At 38.7% G+C, this 14,560-nt stretch overlaps 1 protein-coding gene across 2 annotated transcripts in view; it reads right to left on the reverse strand.

The window, feature by feature from the left end:
- The window catches only part of LOC128531306 (inactive ubiquitin carboxyl-terminal hydrolase 53), a 36,517-nt gene extending 22,678 nt beyond the window's left edge, over positions 1–13,839 (reverse strand). For both annotated transcript variants that reach the window (XM_053505120.1, XM_053505112.1), the window contains exons 1-6: positions 13,515–13,839; positions 4,924–5,480; positions 4,097–4,189; positions 3,860–3,994; positions 593–706; positions 191–273 (exon numbers count right to left, since the gene is read on the reverse strand). In XM_053505120.1, coding sequence (XP_053361095.1) covers positions 191–273; positions 593–706; positions 3,860–3,994; positions 4,097–4,189; positions 4,924–5,067 — 569 coding nt within the window. In that variant the 5' untranslated portion in view covers positions 5,068–5,480; positions 13,515–13,839. The remainder of the gene's footprint in view (positions 1–190; positions 274–592; positions 707–3,859; positions 3,995–4,096; positions 4,190–4,923; positions 5,481–13,514) is intronic.
- Between the last annotated feature and the right edge of the window lie 721 nt (positions 13,840–14,560).

The following is a 14,560-nucleotide window of genomic DNA, read 5'->3' on the forward strand; positions in this document are numbered from 1 at the left end:
TGTGTGTGTGTGTATGAGGAATAAAAGATGAAATTTAAAAATAGCTTTAACAAACTATGGGTGAACATCAATCATTATGACAGTCATCTTTATTATACGTCAGATGCGAACATTTAAAAGCTGTTTGACGCTTTTAAAAGAGTACAAAGTACAAATGTTGGATTCCATGCAGAAGAGAATTTTATCTTACCAAAGAGCTGTAGTTGAAACATAGTTCACTAACTGAGTGAAGGGCAGGGGGTCAGAAGAGGCTCCGCAGCTTTTGCATACAGCCTGCCAAACACACACGAACACACACACTTAGCTAGGTGCCACCTGGCAACTGCTAAATACTAATTACTTCTGCAGCCATGTCATTATACTGTAGGAGGGGACTTAGTTATTTGGGTAAGATTAAATTGGGTTCTTTGCCAAGCACTTTCTACGCTATAAACACAAACACTGCATGTTGGAAACAGCATGAATATCGGCTTTTGCAAATCAGAAAATACTAATCTATAGTAAGACTAGCAACAACAAAATAAATAAATAAACAAATAAAGCTAGAAGGAAATGAACCCTCAGCCATTATGTAAGCCTCGTTAATGAATACCTGCTCGTATAGAGTCATGGCAAACTTCTGGTGTGTGATGCAGTGTTTGGACGTACAGGCATCTGTATCAACATCAGGAACAATATGGAGGTGGATCCTCTCTAGAATGTTCTCCTTTAGACACAATAATAAAGTGAAAAACACTTCAGAAATACAAATTAATATGATACAATTAAATAACAAGAAAAACAACCAATTGTTATTTTAGGACATGAAGATCGGCTGTTCTTGCAAGAACTTATCAAGCTTAGAAAGAAATAAAAATCAGAGAGGACCATGGAATACGAAGGTGTGCACTGTATGGTATATGCATATAGAGAGGGGGGAAAAAAGAAAACAATAAAAAAAAAACTAAGTATTGTCCAGTTTCTATTAATTATTTGTAACCATTTATGGCAAGATGAGAAAATCCATTGATTGTCAGATTCCCAAAATTCTGGCACAGCAACAAACAAAGTATAAGTGGTGTTTTGGCAAAAACAGCTTTCCCTATAACACAAGTTAAGAATGGACTTCAAGAATTGGATTGGATCAAAAATGACTACATTTACGTGTTAATTTAACCTGAAAAAAAAAAAAATCCTACTGGGTAAGGAGGCAGTGTACCACACATAGTGGTGAAACAGTTAATCAGCATAAAAATGTCTAAAACTTTGCTTGTAAAGTGTGAATTTCTTACATGGTTAATTTTTGATACTGTTGTTAAACAGCTACACGTTAACAAAATGCTACTAAAGATTGAATTTGACTTGTAATTGAGATACATGCAAAAAGAAACACGGTTAACAATGGTTCACACATTACAGAAAAATTTGCCTTTTCAGGACTATGAAGGGCGTTCAAGTCAAACCAGGACTTGTGATAAAATTTAACGGCCACTGACATTTACAGAAGATTTCAAGCGCAGTACAGCAGTACAGCGATGAGACGCAACAGCTGCAGTAAAACAGTTGAATGTTGTAAATGTTTTTGAATGATGATCACGACTGAGATGGCCACTGCAGTCGTTCCCGTTAACATTCATGAGTAGAAGGCCTGATCCATAAAAATCAACGAATAACTTTTTACCAACTTGCAGATGAAACACATTTGTCTGCGAGAACCATACACACACCCAGTCACAAACACCAATTGCATGTTACAGGAACTCGACTGAGCATTACTGCTACATCCCGTACGGTCCTGATCTCACACCAAGTCGTTTCCAGATGTTTGTGCCATTAAAAAAAGTTTTTGGTGAGCCACAGTTTCAGACGTGAAGCAGGCAGTCCGATCATCTGGTATACTGACAAAATGTTCTACCTCGGCGGTATTCAAGCACTAGTGAAACATTGGAGTAAGTGCATTAGTGTAGCAGGAGATTTTATAGAGAAATAATGATAGAACACAGTCATGAGAGTAAAACTTATTCTGCACCATCAAAAGTCCCAGTCTGACTTGAACATCCTGCATATATAAAATAATAGTTAGACATACTCATAGGCCAAAAGTTTATCAGGTGATGAGCCAGGGAAAAAAAAACCTAACAAAAAATTATTATTAAACATTTCACCCAATGAAATAAAACAAGATCCGAATCGTGCACTTTGTTAATGATTGAAAGAGTTGAACTAGTTTTAGTAAAACACAGAAACACACAAAACTCCTGAGACTATGTAAACCATGCATTTTTGTTGCCTGTAATTACCTACAGTAGGTGCACAGTAAACAAAAGCTTGTCCAAGTGTATTATTATCTACCCATACACCCTCACTTTTTCAGGAAACATAGCCATGCCCTTTATAATGCTGGTGGTCGGGGTATGGATGTTTATGCATAAACGGAGAAATTTACAATGACACTAGACAACAAAGACGCTATTCCTAACAGTGGGTAAAAGACCAATGTTGTCAGAATTTGCCGACTTGGATACTGGTTAGTTTGCATCTAACTGAAGCCCTGATAGAAAGACTATTGAGTTCCTTTTTGTATGGCAGTCCTGGAAATGGATGAGTACAAGGCTAATGACCTACTCCGTACAGCCCTGTTAAAGAAATGATGATTACAGGTCCCCTAGGTAAGCAGGTTTACTGTAATTATGCTGCTTGAGAAAAATCCTATACAGGTTTATGAGGGGACAATACGTACTTCAATCCCTTGGGTATGGAGACTGAATCTGAAAGCCTGTAGAGCCGGGAACAATGATGTAATACAGTGTACAGAGACTACTCTCTAATACCTTAATTTGTAAAAAAAAAATAATAATAATGAAAAACTCATCTTATTCTGTCCTTAGCCTTTCTAAAATAGACAAAGATCTACCAAAAATATGGTCTACATATGGAAACAGACACAGGGTTGAGTCAAAAATTATCCGGTTATTACGACTTTTGTTGGATCAGTGCTTTCTGTTCAAGGCTATTGTCTCCACAGTCACTGTTGTGCAGGTGTTAATGTGTTACATCAGTTCATTTGTAACTGTGGTGCAAGCAAAAATTGATGCCCCACTTGTGATTTGCACGGAAGAAGAGCAGCGCGCTGTGTTTTGTTTTTTGAGGGTGTGCTGAAACAACTCACAAAAAGAGCTAAACAGAAGCATTTGGATATCTGCAGACAAAATTTGGACAGGTCCTCTAAGGAAGGTGAAAGTTTCTTAAAGAGCATCATTACTGGTTTTGGGAGACATGGATTTATAACTACGAGCCTGAGAGTATGGAACGGGAACATCCTCAATGGCTGACCAAATAAAAAGTTCAAAAGTCAACCATCACATGCTTACAGTCTGGGATTCTCAAGGACTAGTATTGAAACATAAAATATGGAAAAAGTTTAACAAAAGACAGTTTTCGTTACAGTAAGACGCTTATTGAGGAGCTAATGCCTAAACTAGTCCTGATCTTACTCCATCAAACCTTCGCCTGTTCAGTCCTGAAAGCAACCCTACGAGGACGAAAATTCACTTCTGATGAAGAAGTGAGAAGACAGCGGTGCATTCAGGCCACGCTGCTCAACCCACATCATTTTTAATGAGGGAATACAAAAGCTCATTGACAGAGAGGCAAAGTGTATTGAAAGGCTAGGATATTACTGTATGTCAAAAAATTATGTTTTTGTCTTTTCTAAAAGTTAATTAATATAAATTCTACAGCAAGATTGTAGATCATTTTTGACTCAACCTCTCAAAAGCTTGTTGCATAGCTCTGTGTGTATTATAGGGGTAGAAGTTTATCAAAATGTGTGCCGTAATGATCCTTTTCCCCTTTCTCTCTCTCTCTTTCACAAACTTACAAAGCATTCTGCAGCATCGTCCATAAAGCCTAACTGGAAACGTTGCTCGTCCTTAAAAGTCTCTGCCAGGGCAATGCGCAGGTTGTCTGAAGGTAGCGCTCGCTCTCTGCTGTCCTGAAACTGTGAGAATATCCCCTATAAAAAAATTTAAATAAATTAAAAAAACACTTTTGTACAAGTACCATCTAATGTTAAAATCATTTACACAAAGAGGCTGTTGTGCCTTAAAGAAAGTACCTTCAATGCACAGAAGATGCAGGCTTCCCCTAAGCAGTAATGTTTGGGAAGTTGCCGTAGACTCCGCCTAAATATGTCGAGCTGCCACAGCACCTATGCAAAATGTTTTTGTGAGTTGTTCTTGTGAGTACTAGGAGTTATTAAGCCCACACAATGCTAAAGTATTTATTTAGAGTCTTTATATAGCTGGTGTGACCCTGCACAACACCTGGACATCTAATAATGTTAAAAAGAGAGACACTAAAACCATAAAACATTATCTAAATCAATGTATACACAATACACACAGACACTCTTCAAGTTGGTCCACCCCTGAGTCACCTCTATCAACTAAAATATTTAAATATTCAAATTTTATTAAAAACAAATACATGGTGACATTTCTCTTTGCTTTGCTCATAAAGGTTCGCTGTGAGTCTGCTCAAAACATTCCACAAAATATCCTATATTTATCTTAAAAGCACCAAAATTATTAAATTTTTCCCCTTTCAGGTCACTCCTACTTGCATGTCTCATTCTGAAAGGGATGAATCATACCCCGAGTAAATGCACATGACAATACGATGAAGGAGTGGGGAAAAAAAAAAAAGGAAGTGATGCAAGAGACGGTCAGTCTCAGTGCCCATAAACCCACACTTCGCCCTCTAGTAACAAGTAGACAGATTGGGAGCATGACTAAGTGACCATCTGACTCAGCTTTGGGGGATTTAGGGTGGGAGTCAAGAAGGATTAAATATTTGTCTGTCGAAACCAAGATGTACATTCCCGATGGAGATGTTGCAATAAAACAACAAACCGGAGGTCTGAGATGAAAACATGCCACATACCTGCACTGCGCTGTTCAGGAAGCAGCTGTTCTGTCCCGGCTCATTGAGAAGTCCTTTGGTAGGAGCCAGGGACAGCATAGACCCAGGCTGGTAGCCCCTGCCGAGATTGCCCCCTGGTTTCCTGAAGAACTTTACCCATGCCATTTGATTGCAGGAGGGAAATGTGCCTTCCAGCCAAGAGGGATTCTTATTGATGAAGGTCTGGAGTTAGGTCCTTGAACTGGATGAGCCTCTTCGGTATGAGGCTATGTAATTCCACAAGCAGAAGTGTTGTCGAACATCAGAGTAGAGTATTTTGCAACTGCGAAGTTGCTGCAAGGTTAATGTCTGCTAAGAGTCTTTAAAAGTTGATCTCCGAGGTTACATCAATCAGTCGAATGACCAGTTTCCTTACCAGAAAATGGTAAATATTTGCTTAAGTATTTTAATGGTTCGTTCATTCCCTCTCTGAAGTGTATCCAGACTCTTAACACCATTTAGCAGCTTGTACAGATAGTCATCCATATCCTAGGTGTTGCTCCATGTGTACGTTAGTAATGGGTCGTGTAAAAACCAACCTGGGAGAAAGAAAAAAATGCAGAGTTTATTTCTGATATTTTTTTATTAAAAAAAATAAAAAAGCTATTTTTTTGTCGGAAGACCGTAGACATCCACAGCAGGCATACCGACCACCAGCAGCATTTTTTAAACCAGCCTTATCACTTTATTTATAAGATAACTAATGGAACTCCTCTGAAATAACTCCTTAAATATAACTCATAATTCATTTGTTCATTCATTCATTCATTCATGTCCTACACCGCTTATCCTAAATACAGGTTTCACAAACTCAGACGTGCACACAGACCTGAGGTGGGAATCGAACCCTTGACCCTAAAGGTCTGTGGAAACCTTTACACCACCTTTAACATTTCTCTGAAAAGTTCTAACATGCCTTTGATTAAATCATTTTTAAACCCATTCTTTAATTATTTTCTTGTACTTTACTTTACAGTTAGTCAGTTCCGTGTTCTCCCCATGTCTGTGTGGATTTCTTTCTGCTTTCTCCAATTTCCTCCCAGTTGGTGGATCACCCCTAAGGGTGAATGAGTGTGTAAATGTATGTATACTGTCCTGTGATGAATCGGCAACATCCCCCACCAATACAGGGTGTGTTCCCTATATTGCCAGCAACCCAGAGGACAATAATGCCCTTACTGAAGATTAATGAAAGAATAAAATCACCAATTCCAATTACTGTAGCACCTTTTCTCCCCCCCCCCCCTCCCATCTCTGCACAAGCATAGCTCTATGATTAATTTATTTGAAATAACCTCTGCAAAATGAGTCATTTCGATTAATTCCTTCCAGTTCAAATTCATATAAAATTTTCAGTTTTATGAAGTGATGCGGCAGAGGTGTGTAACAAGTGTTTCTCTTAAAACAGCTTCATAATTTCTTTCTCTTATAATATCATTGTTGTAGGATGTCTTGTATTCCAGTTAGGCCTCCTGTTCACTCAGCCAGGTGCCGGGCACTCTCACTGACTACTGTATTCAATAATTATAATTTGTAAAAAAGCTGTTACAATTTTTCAATCTACTCCAAGTAAACAGATGTTTCTCCGTTATGCTTTCTAGAAAGATCCACAGACTGATAGGAAAATATTTTAGTTTGGCTTTCCGTCTAAGTGAAGAACTGATGTCTGGTAGTTTATATGAACTTGCCAAACCATTTGCCTCACAGCACATTTTGGTAAGACATGTGTACCCTTATAAGCTATCCCTTAAACTATGAAGGATAAACAGTCCTCTGTAGCATAGCAGCACTCCTCTTTTTATCCACACAAACCATCTGCACTTCCTGGTTTGTGGTTATAAGCCTTGGTTAATACTGTGGAATGAATGTCTGCTCAGTTTCAATGTTGGAGCAGTTTTTTATTTGGTGTAAAACTTGCCAAAAATTAAAAACAATTTATAACTCTCTCTCTGGTTTGGGGCATTTTTTTTTTTTTTCAAACAATGGAAAAAGACAATGTGTTCTGGCTTTCAGTTCCATCATATGTCAAGGGTCCTTGTACTAAATGATAATCAAATTACTATAATGGTTAGATCTTGTCTCTATTGAGACTGAGAGTGTGACTGGCATCAGGTAGAGTGGCTCATCAGTTACTCATACTAAACCTAAAAAGAAATGATGCTAACAAGCACATGACAGAAGATCAGCATAATCTGGATGTATGACGTCATTTAAAGCAAACTTTGCTCTGTAAAAAACTCAAGAGGATCAACAAAAGCATTAAACTTTATAAACCATCCCTAACATAAAACTCATCATGAGTTCATTGGCAGCAGGATGTGACAGCGAGGTAACCAAAAAAATCTTGTAAAAAAAAAATAAAAAAAATCTGGGTGAATTAAATGAAGAGATTACCCTGAAAGTTGTTCTTATCTGGCAGCAGGTATTGATCTGTACCGAAGCATTTTCTTTCTAAATGAAACAAAACCTGCTCCTACAACCATACTTGATTCAAGGTAACTAATGAAGTTGGATAACTCACTACATTTAAGATAAACTTTAGCTGAAGTGCCTCAACAGAAAAGTGTGTGCTTTTTATAGCTACTTTTAAACTATGAAAATGCAAGCAGAACCAGAAAAAGGTTTAAGGACATCTTTGTTTTTGTTTTTAATACCTATTATTAATAACTTAAATACTTTTACTTATATAAACTAATAATTTAGTAATTAACACTAAGCAGGTAACTCATAGTTTGGATGTTATGGTTATTTTTTTTTTTTTTTTTCAAGTGCCAAAGTACCAATCAAAATCAGTTTAAAATAGATGCAATTCCGTCACACTTCACACAAAACCCCTCATTTACCAACCAGTTCAGCAACATGATTGTCATTGAATCTTCAAAGCCTTCCCGAAAGGCATGAGGGAAAGCCTGCAGTTTCACCAGCCATGTTCTTCACCAGACTAAGTTTCAAATGTTCTCAACTCAACAAACAAGAAGTGATAAACATCACCAAAAAAAGAGGGAAAAAAAACTCTTAACTATGAGGCTTGGAGGCCCTCTGCAAGTTTGTAAGATGGCCTCTGCCTGCCATAGCAACAGCATTCCAGATGATCGCTTAAGCCTCGGGGTGCTAAAGTGCTTTTGCTTTTACCGTAGGTTAAAAACTGGTGCATCTCTGCATTAAACAGTAAGCTCTTGCAATAAACAGGGGTTTCGTTTAAAACGTACAAGCCAACAATTAAATTCATACAGCTGTTAGGTACTACCAAGGCAACCACTAAATCACCACAAAAACACATTGACTGTGTCCACATGTTTTCATGGTGAAAAAAAGACCAACCCAACAAATGTCTGGAGAAATGTCCGTGATGAGGGTTTGACCAGGCAAGCTCAATGAACATTACTTAATAGAATTTCCAATCTACTCTTTTTCATTTTATTTTATTTTATTATTATTTTTTTTTAAATCAGCCATCAGTGGCAGCACGGTGTGCTTTATTTGCATCATTTAGCAGCAATTATGCATAGACTACAGGTAAAGTAAAAGCATTTTTTATTGATAGACATGCATGCTTGCCAAACACACTCTGGCTTGTGTAACAATCGGCCACACATTATCCACAAACTATTGTTGACTCTCTTGCTGTGTTTACAAATTAGTCATTAAAAGTTAAAATTATTTATATATAAAAAAAAAAAAAGTGTTTTTTCTCTTTGCCTGAAACTCAAGTCAATTGGTAAGCTATCACATTTGGATTATGCCTTTCTTAACCCAATATCAAACAGTTTAGCAACTATAATTGTTAAAGGAGTAAGTCAATAAACACTGTACTCAGTCATTTCTATGGGAACAAGGCTCCAGAGAGAAAATTATAGCTGCTACCATGAGATGATGACGATTCACAATGAGTACTAGAGTACAGCTCACACATTGTACTTTCAGCATGATATCATCCTGGGCACTAAAGAAAAATATAAAAGATAATTTTAAAAAATGATCTCATTAAAACAGCTAAAGATTCCACAACATTGGTGGTGAAGGTCTGGTCTAAAGTCAGCGAGGATTCTATATTAGGATTGATAGTCTAAATGCCAGTTTTATCTCTCCTACACACAAGGGTGTGCCTTTTTCTGAGACAGATTCAGACCAATCGTCCTCCTACACCTTATGCAACATGTGCAATACTTTTAAATAAGACACAGTCGATGTGAGAGTATTACCTCATTTTATTCCAAGCTGCCCAGGTTTTTGAATGTACCACATGTATGGTTATTATTGCCTCTGTTGACCCACTAGATGAGATGAGGTCACCGTATCAGGCCTGGTTTAAACCAAACAACTCTGCCCTCGCCCTTCCTACAGAGGGCAAGTCTGCATGCGAGATGACTTCCTGAAGTTTACTCATTAAGCCTTTTGATCATTTAACTGAGGATTTCCACTGCTCAGGAAAAGCATGTCAGTAAATGACAAATAAAAAATTTTATGCAAAATGTTATTTTATTATTGTGTTGAAATCTTTACGTCACATAAGATTACCCTAGATAAGCACAGCTGTAAAACATAATGTAAAACGTGTTATGTAAACACAATGTTTACATAACATTAACCAATTATCATTGATTATCAAATATATAGATCGTGGTGAAAGGATCATGGGCACCCAAGGCTCATGTATGCCTCTGGGGATCGTATGCGGCATAACTCGCCACACTAGAGAGGCCCCAGCAAACCCTGTGCACCATACCCTGCCATACACGGGGCCAAGCAGACAAATAAACAGCGGCCAACATCCTAGTGTCAGACACCACAGCACATCCCCAGAGGTACTGTGGAGTCAAGCCCTGAGGGGGCTGCCCAGGTGGCACAAGGAGAACCTACACAATATTGGGCTTAATGTTTCGCAATGTAATGTTATGGCTGATTGGTGTATAGTTTCTAAAGGGCAGAATAAGTTGACCTTCTCAGGACTTTTTCTACCTTAGTGGATGTTAAAAAACAAAACAAGTGATACTATGTTTTGGGATGTTACTTTTTAAAGTAACTGATAACATTACAAAATTACTGTCTTTAAAAAGTAATCAGTTACATTACTGCATTACTTTTTGAGAAAAAAAAAGTAACTAGTTAGAGTACTTTTCCGTTGCAGAAAATTCTCCTGTGTGATTCCCCATACATGCCCCTATCTCACCTACGCGGTTTCGCACGGTGGCCGTGAGTATGGTTCATCGTGATTTACCGCGAGTTTGGGTGCTGTGTTTAGATTTCCATCTTTCCGTGCGCCAGTCCTCACAAAATCAAACCCCATAGGTGAGATAGGGGTATAACAACAGAGCTGGCCGGGTTATCGGGGCAGGGCTTGTAGGAGGACGACCACACACACACACACACACACAATGACTGCTGTCCGGCTCGCAGATTGCATAAATTGTCTGAATAACAGATTTAATTTTTAAAAAAGTAACTAAATAACCGAGTACTTAAATGGCGGACCTAATGCGTTACATTACTCATTACATCAAAATAAGTAACTCAAGTACTTTAACTTTGTAACGTGTTACACCCAACACTGGTGATAAATGAAACACATGCAAACTCTTCTGTATCTCTGCCAGTCATTTTTCCTGGCCTGGATTGCAAGTAAAACACGAGTATTTCCAGGGAACAATGACTGTGTGGCAGAAGTACACTCTGCAAGGGATGAGAGTCCATCACAGGGCACCATGCTCCATGCAGTCATTCCTTGGGGCAATGTAGGAAAATAATCCATCTAGTGGTATAGTAAACCAGGAAATAGAAGAACATGGAAGAAACTCACAGACATGGGGGGGGGGGGGGGGGGGTACATCCAAAGAAACATCATACAGTACAGACAGTTAAATTTTGTAATGAGAAAGTGACCTGACTAACTGGTGCATGTAAATCAATTCACCAATACACCAACATTAGCCGAATTTATTAACATGATGAAAGTGAAATAAAAAAGAAATTAAGGAAAGGGAAAATGAACATGCAAGTAAAAACAACTAATTAATAACCTAGATAATGTAAGAAATGTAATTAAATACCAATCTGTACACCAAGTTCTGCAAAGGCCATTTTGCATCTATTCTAAAAAACTGAACAGCATCACAAAAACAATGTGGCAGTCTCCATGTTTTTTTTTGTCAAGCAAGTGTTGAGCAAACCTTAGAAATTAGAGTCTTATGGAATTCACACAGATCATAAATAACACACATCTAGGTCATGAAAGTAAAAAGTCTAAGACAATAGATGGACTAAATTGGTTAAATAAAATAAACAAATAATGATGAAAAGACAATGCACAATGGCTTTCACATTTAAAAGACCAATAAGACAGGAATGTAAAAAATTTAGGAAGCAGTGCACTATTGTGGAACGAGCCAAGAGACAAACTGCTGATCTCTGAAAAAATATCCCTTTGCTATTCACAAACACCAATTTCTGATGCAGTCGAGCAAAAAGACATCCAGCCCTTGTACGAGTGTGTGTGTAGGGGCGAAATGTGACACGCTCCTGAAACTCTGAAACAACACTGAAGGAGCGGCTGGACTCCCTACAGACAAGAGCGAGACGTATTGGTTTCCAGCAACAATGCAGTGGCCGTTTCCTGTGTGGGCTTCCTGTAGGCTGTGTGCCGTGTTCCAGCATGCAGTAAGCACTTTGAGTCCTGAGAGATTGTACAGGTAGTGCCTTCACACACACACACACACACCCACCCCCCAAGACCAACATTTTGGTCACACCAGGCTTGGGAACAGTACATGGAACAACAACCCAGAGGCTTTTTCCTATAGCACTTCCGAGAGGTAGAATATTGTCCCCTAAACGTGGCAAGCCACTTCCTAAACACGCTCTCACTTCCATGTAGCTGGATAATAAACACCAATGCCACAATGGCAGAATACTGCCAGCTTTCCTTTCCATTTACTTTCTATGTGATTAATAGGCTTACTTGAACAGAGATTAAACATTTATTCAGCTTTGCTTTTATGACTTCCCATACAAGAATTCAAACTTCTTTTACAGGAAACTATTATGCATTGTTTATTCTTTTCTTTATTTCAGTTTAAAAACTGCCTTCATCGTCATAAACACAGTCTTTCGGCCCTTGTTTCTCAACGTCACTAGACTTTTAATCCTTCTGTGCAATAATTTCGATCCCCAGCCTTCCTGCACTGCTTTATGTAAACTGACTAGCAATTTTCACAATTCCAAGGAGAAAAGTGAGTGCGGAGGTACTGCTTGATATGTCATGTGTTTAATGAGGCAACAACAGGAAAACCATTGCTAATCTTAGGGCCGATCTCAGCGGCAGGGCAAACAGCCGGTTTTTCAGCATGCTTGTGTGTTCTTCTTGACTGTCGACAGGTAAACATGCTAAAGAGCTGGCCGTGTGACAGGGTAACATGCCAAAGTTGCGGTACAATAAACCTATACTTTCCTTTAACTCGAACCGAGTCTTCTTTGTGACAAAAGTAATACAGGCCCAAGATGCAATTGTGCCTAATAATTTGATCTAAATATCTAAAAAGCTCCAAAAACCATAGGAAGAAAAGAGAATTTGTGCAAACAAATCATTTGCAGTGTTTACAGCATGTATGAAACATTATGTATGACAATATTATTTAAACACAAAATATAAATGAATGCTGCTTATATTTCGGCTGTAAAAAGATGTGTATCATCAGTTAAATATGTGACTTGATTAAAACACAGCTGCTTTCTCAGAAAAGCCCCTTTTGTACAGTATTTATAAACTCTGCATAGTTTAATGCAGGATTCATTTTCTTATGAATTGTTTTGCTGATTTTCTCAGGATTTAAGTAGTACTGTATACTTGTCTGGTACTTTGGAGTCGGTAAAACCCAAACCTGAGATAATCCTCTCACACCATCGCAGTACTGATTCTGCAAATTAACTTATAAATTGCAGATCTAAACAACATTTAAGACTGAGAGGTAAGGTCACTACTGAGGGCTAATATAAAACTAGAGAAGTAAACAAACGCAGGTCGTTTCGAAATTCCTTGAGTGCTGTTGTACAGCTGACGATGGTATCGATGGGAGTTTCACTGAATTATTGTGCAAAAAGTACACCTTGTTCCCAAAATGACGCCCAGCTCTTACACCACGGAGAGAAGAAAACACATACTTGACGAAATATTAAAAGCGCAACACTGTATGCGAATATTTTAGTGATTTGTCAGGGTTCATTCGTTTGTTTGTTTTCTTTTTTTTTTTTTTTACACGTTTGTTGACATGAAGCTACGCACGCTGTAAAGCCTTCTTACTAACGGGGAATTTAACTTTCGCATAATACTAATAAATTATCATTTGAATTACTAACAATAATGATACTGAACCAAAATTATTACTTTAAAATACAATGTGTCGTGTTTTACGTCACAGTGAGAACGAATTCGACAAAAGTACAAGCGACGAAACCTGCTCACCTGAATCAGGTAAGCACTTCCGGCTACGTCACATGCGCAGCGAGAGACATGAAAATGGCGAGGAAGGAAAGTTTGCTCAAAAGACAAGCGAATCTAAATGACAGCGTATATTACTCACCATAAGGACGACTTTCCGGGATAATTTCGTTTCTCCTAGATAGACTTGAATTCAAGCGAATATTCCCAAATATCACCACTGTATTCTCGGCGTCAGCAGGCGAAGTGTGAAAGCCGGAAGAGAGGAGAACTTAAAGAAGTTGTCACTTGAAGTAAAATAACAGGATTACTGACAAGCAGAACAATCGCTTTTTGTTTTAAAGTAGTGTCGCCTCAGCCCTATCGCCTTATAACTCTGCATTTCAGTGGCATAGCGCGTCCCGACAGGAGTGCAGCTCCCTCTGTGGTGAGTGTTTGTGTGCAGAGCGGTAGTGAGCCGGAGTCGACTCTCTGCACAGCCACCTGAAATTCAGGAATAGTGATGTTTCCAGGGTTGAGCTGAAGCCCCACCCCTCTCTGTATACAGCGGTGCCGTAAAGCCCCGCCTCTTTATAAAAACTCGCACGTAATCCCCGCCCTCAATATGTAGTTTTGTACTGAAGCCCCGCCCTGTCTGCAGCCCTGGGCGGAAACCACGCCCCTGTATCCACAGCGCCCGGGCTGAAGTTTCGACACTCATACAGCGCCTTGATCTCCGCAGTCTCGCAGGAAGCCGCTGCTGTACTACGGCACAAGGGAGAACTTGTGTCTTTATGCACATTTCTATCTAACCAAGGTGTGCTTATTTCCAGCGTCAGTGACTTCTGCCAATTATCGATGGACGAGAAAGATGTAAAGATTTAAGATGTAAAAAGAAGAAATGTTGCCATGGGGACAACACACTTATATGTCTTTAAGTATGAGTATAAATGATAAGAATGAGCCACTAAGCCACTGTACCGACCTGACTAATATTGTATCTGGTATCAGGTGCCAGTCACAGATCCTCAAAGTCTTCTAAGTTTGAGTCTCCATGTGTCTCACTCAAGTGGATTGAGATCTGAACAAGGCCATTAGGGAATACCATTGCCACCAAGATGTGTACTTGGTTTGCAACAATCTGTAGGTAGGTACTATCGTTCAAGTAACATTCACATGAATTGCAAAATTCAGATTTCTCAGCAAATC

Source organism: Clarias gariepinus, chromosome 1 (genome assembly GCF_024256425.1).
Source record: "Clarias gariepinus isolate MV-2021 ecotype Netherlands chromosome 1, CGAR_prim_01v2, whole genome shotgun sequence".
Lineage (NCBI taxonomy): Eukaryota > Metazoa > Chordata > Actinopteri > Siluriformes > Clariidae > Clarias > Clarias gariepinus.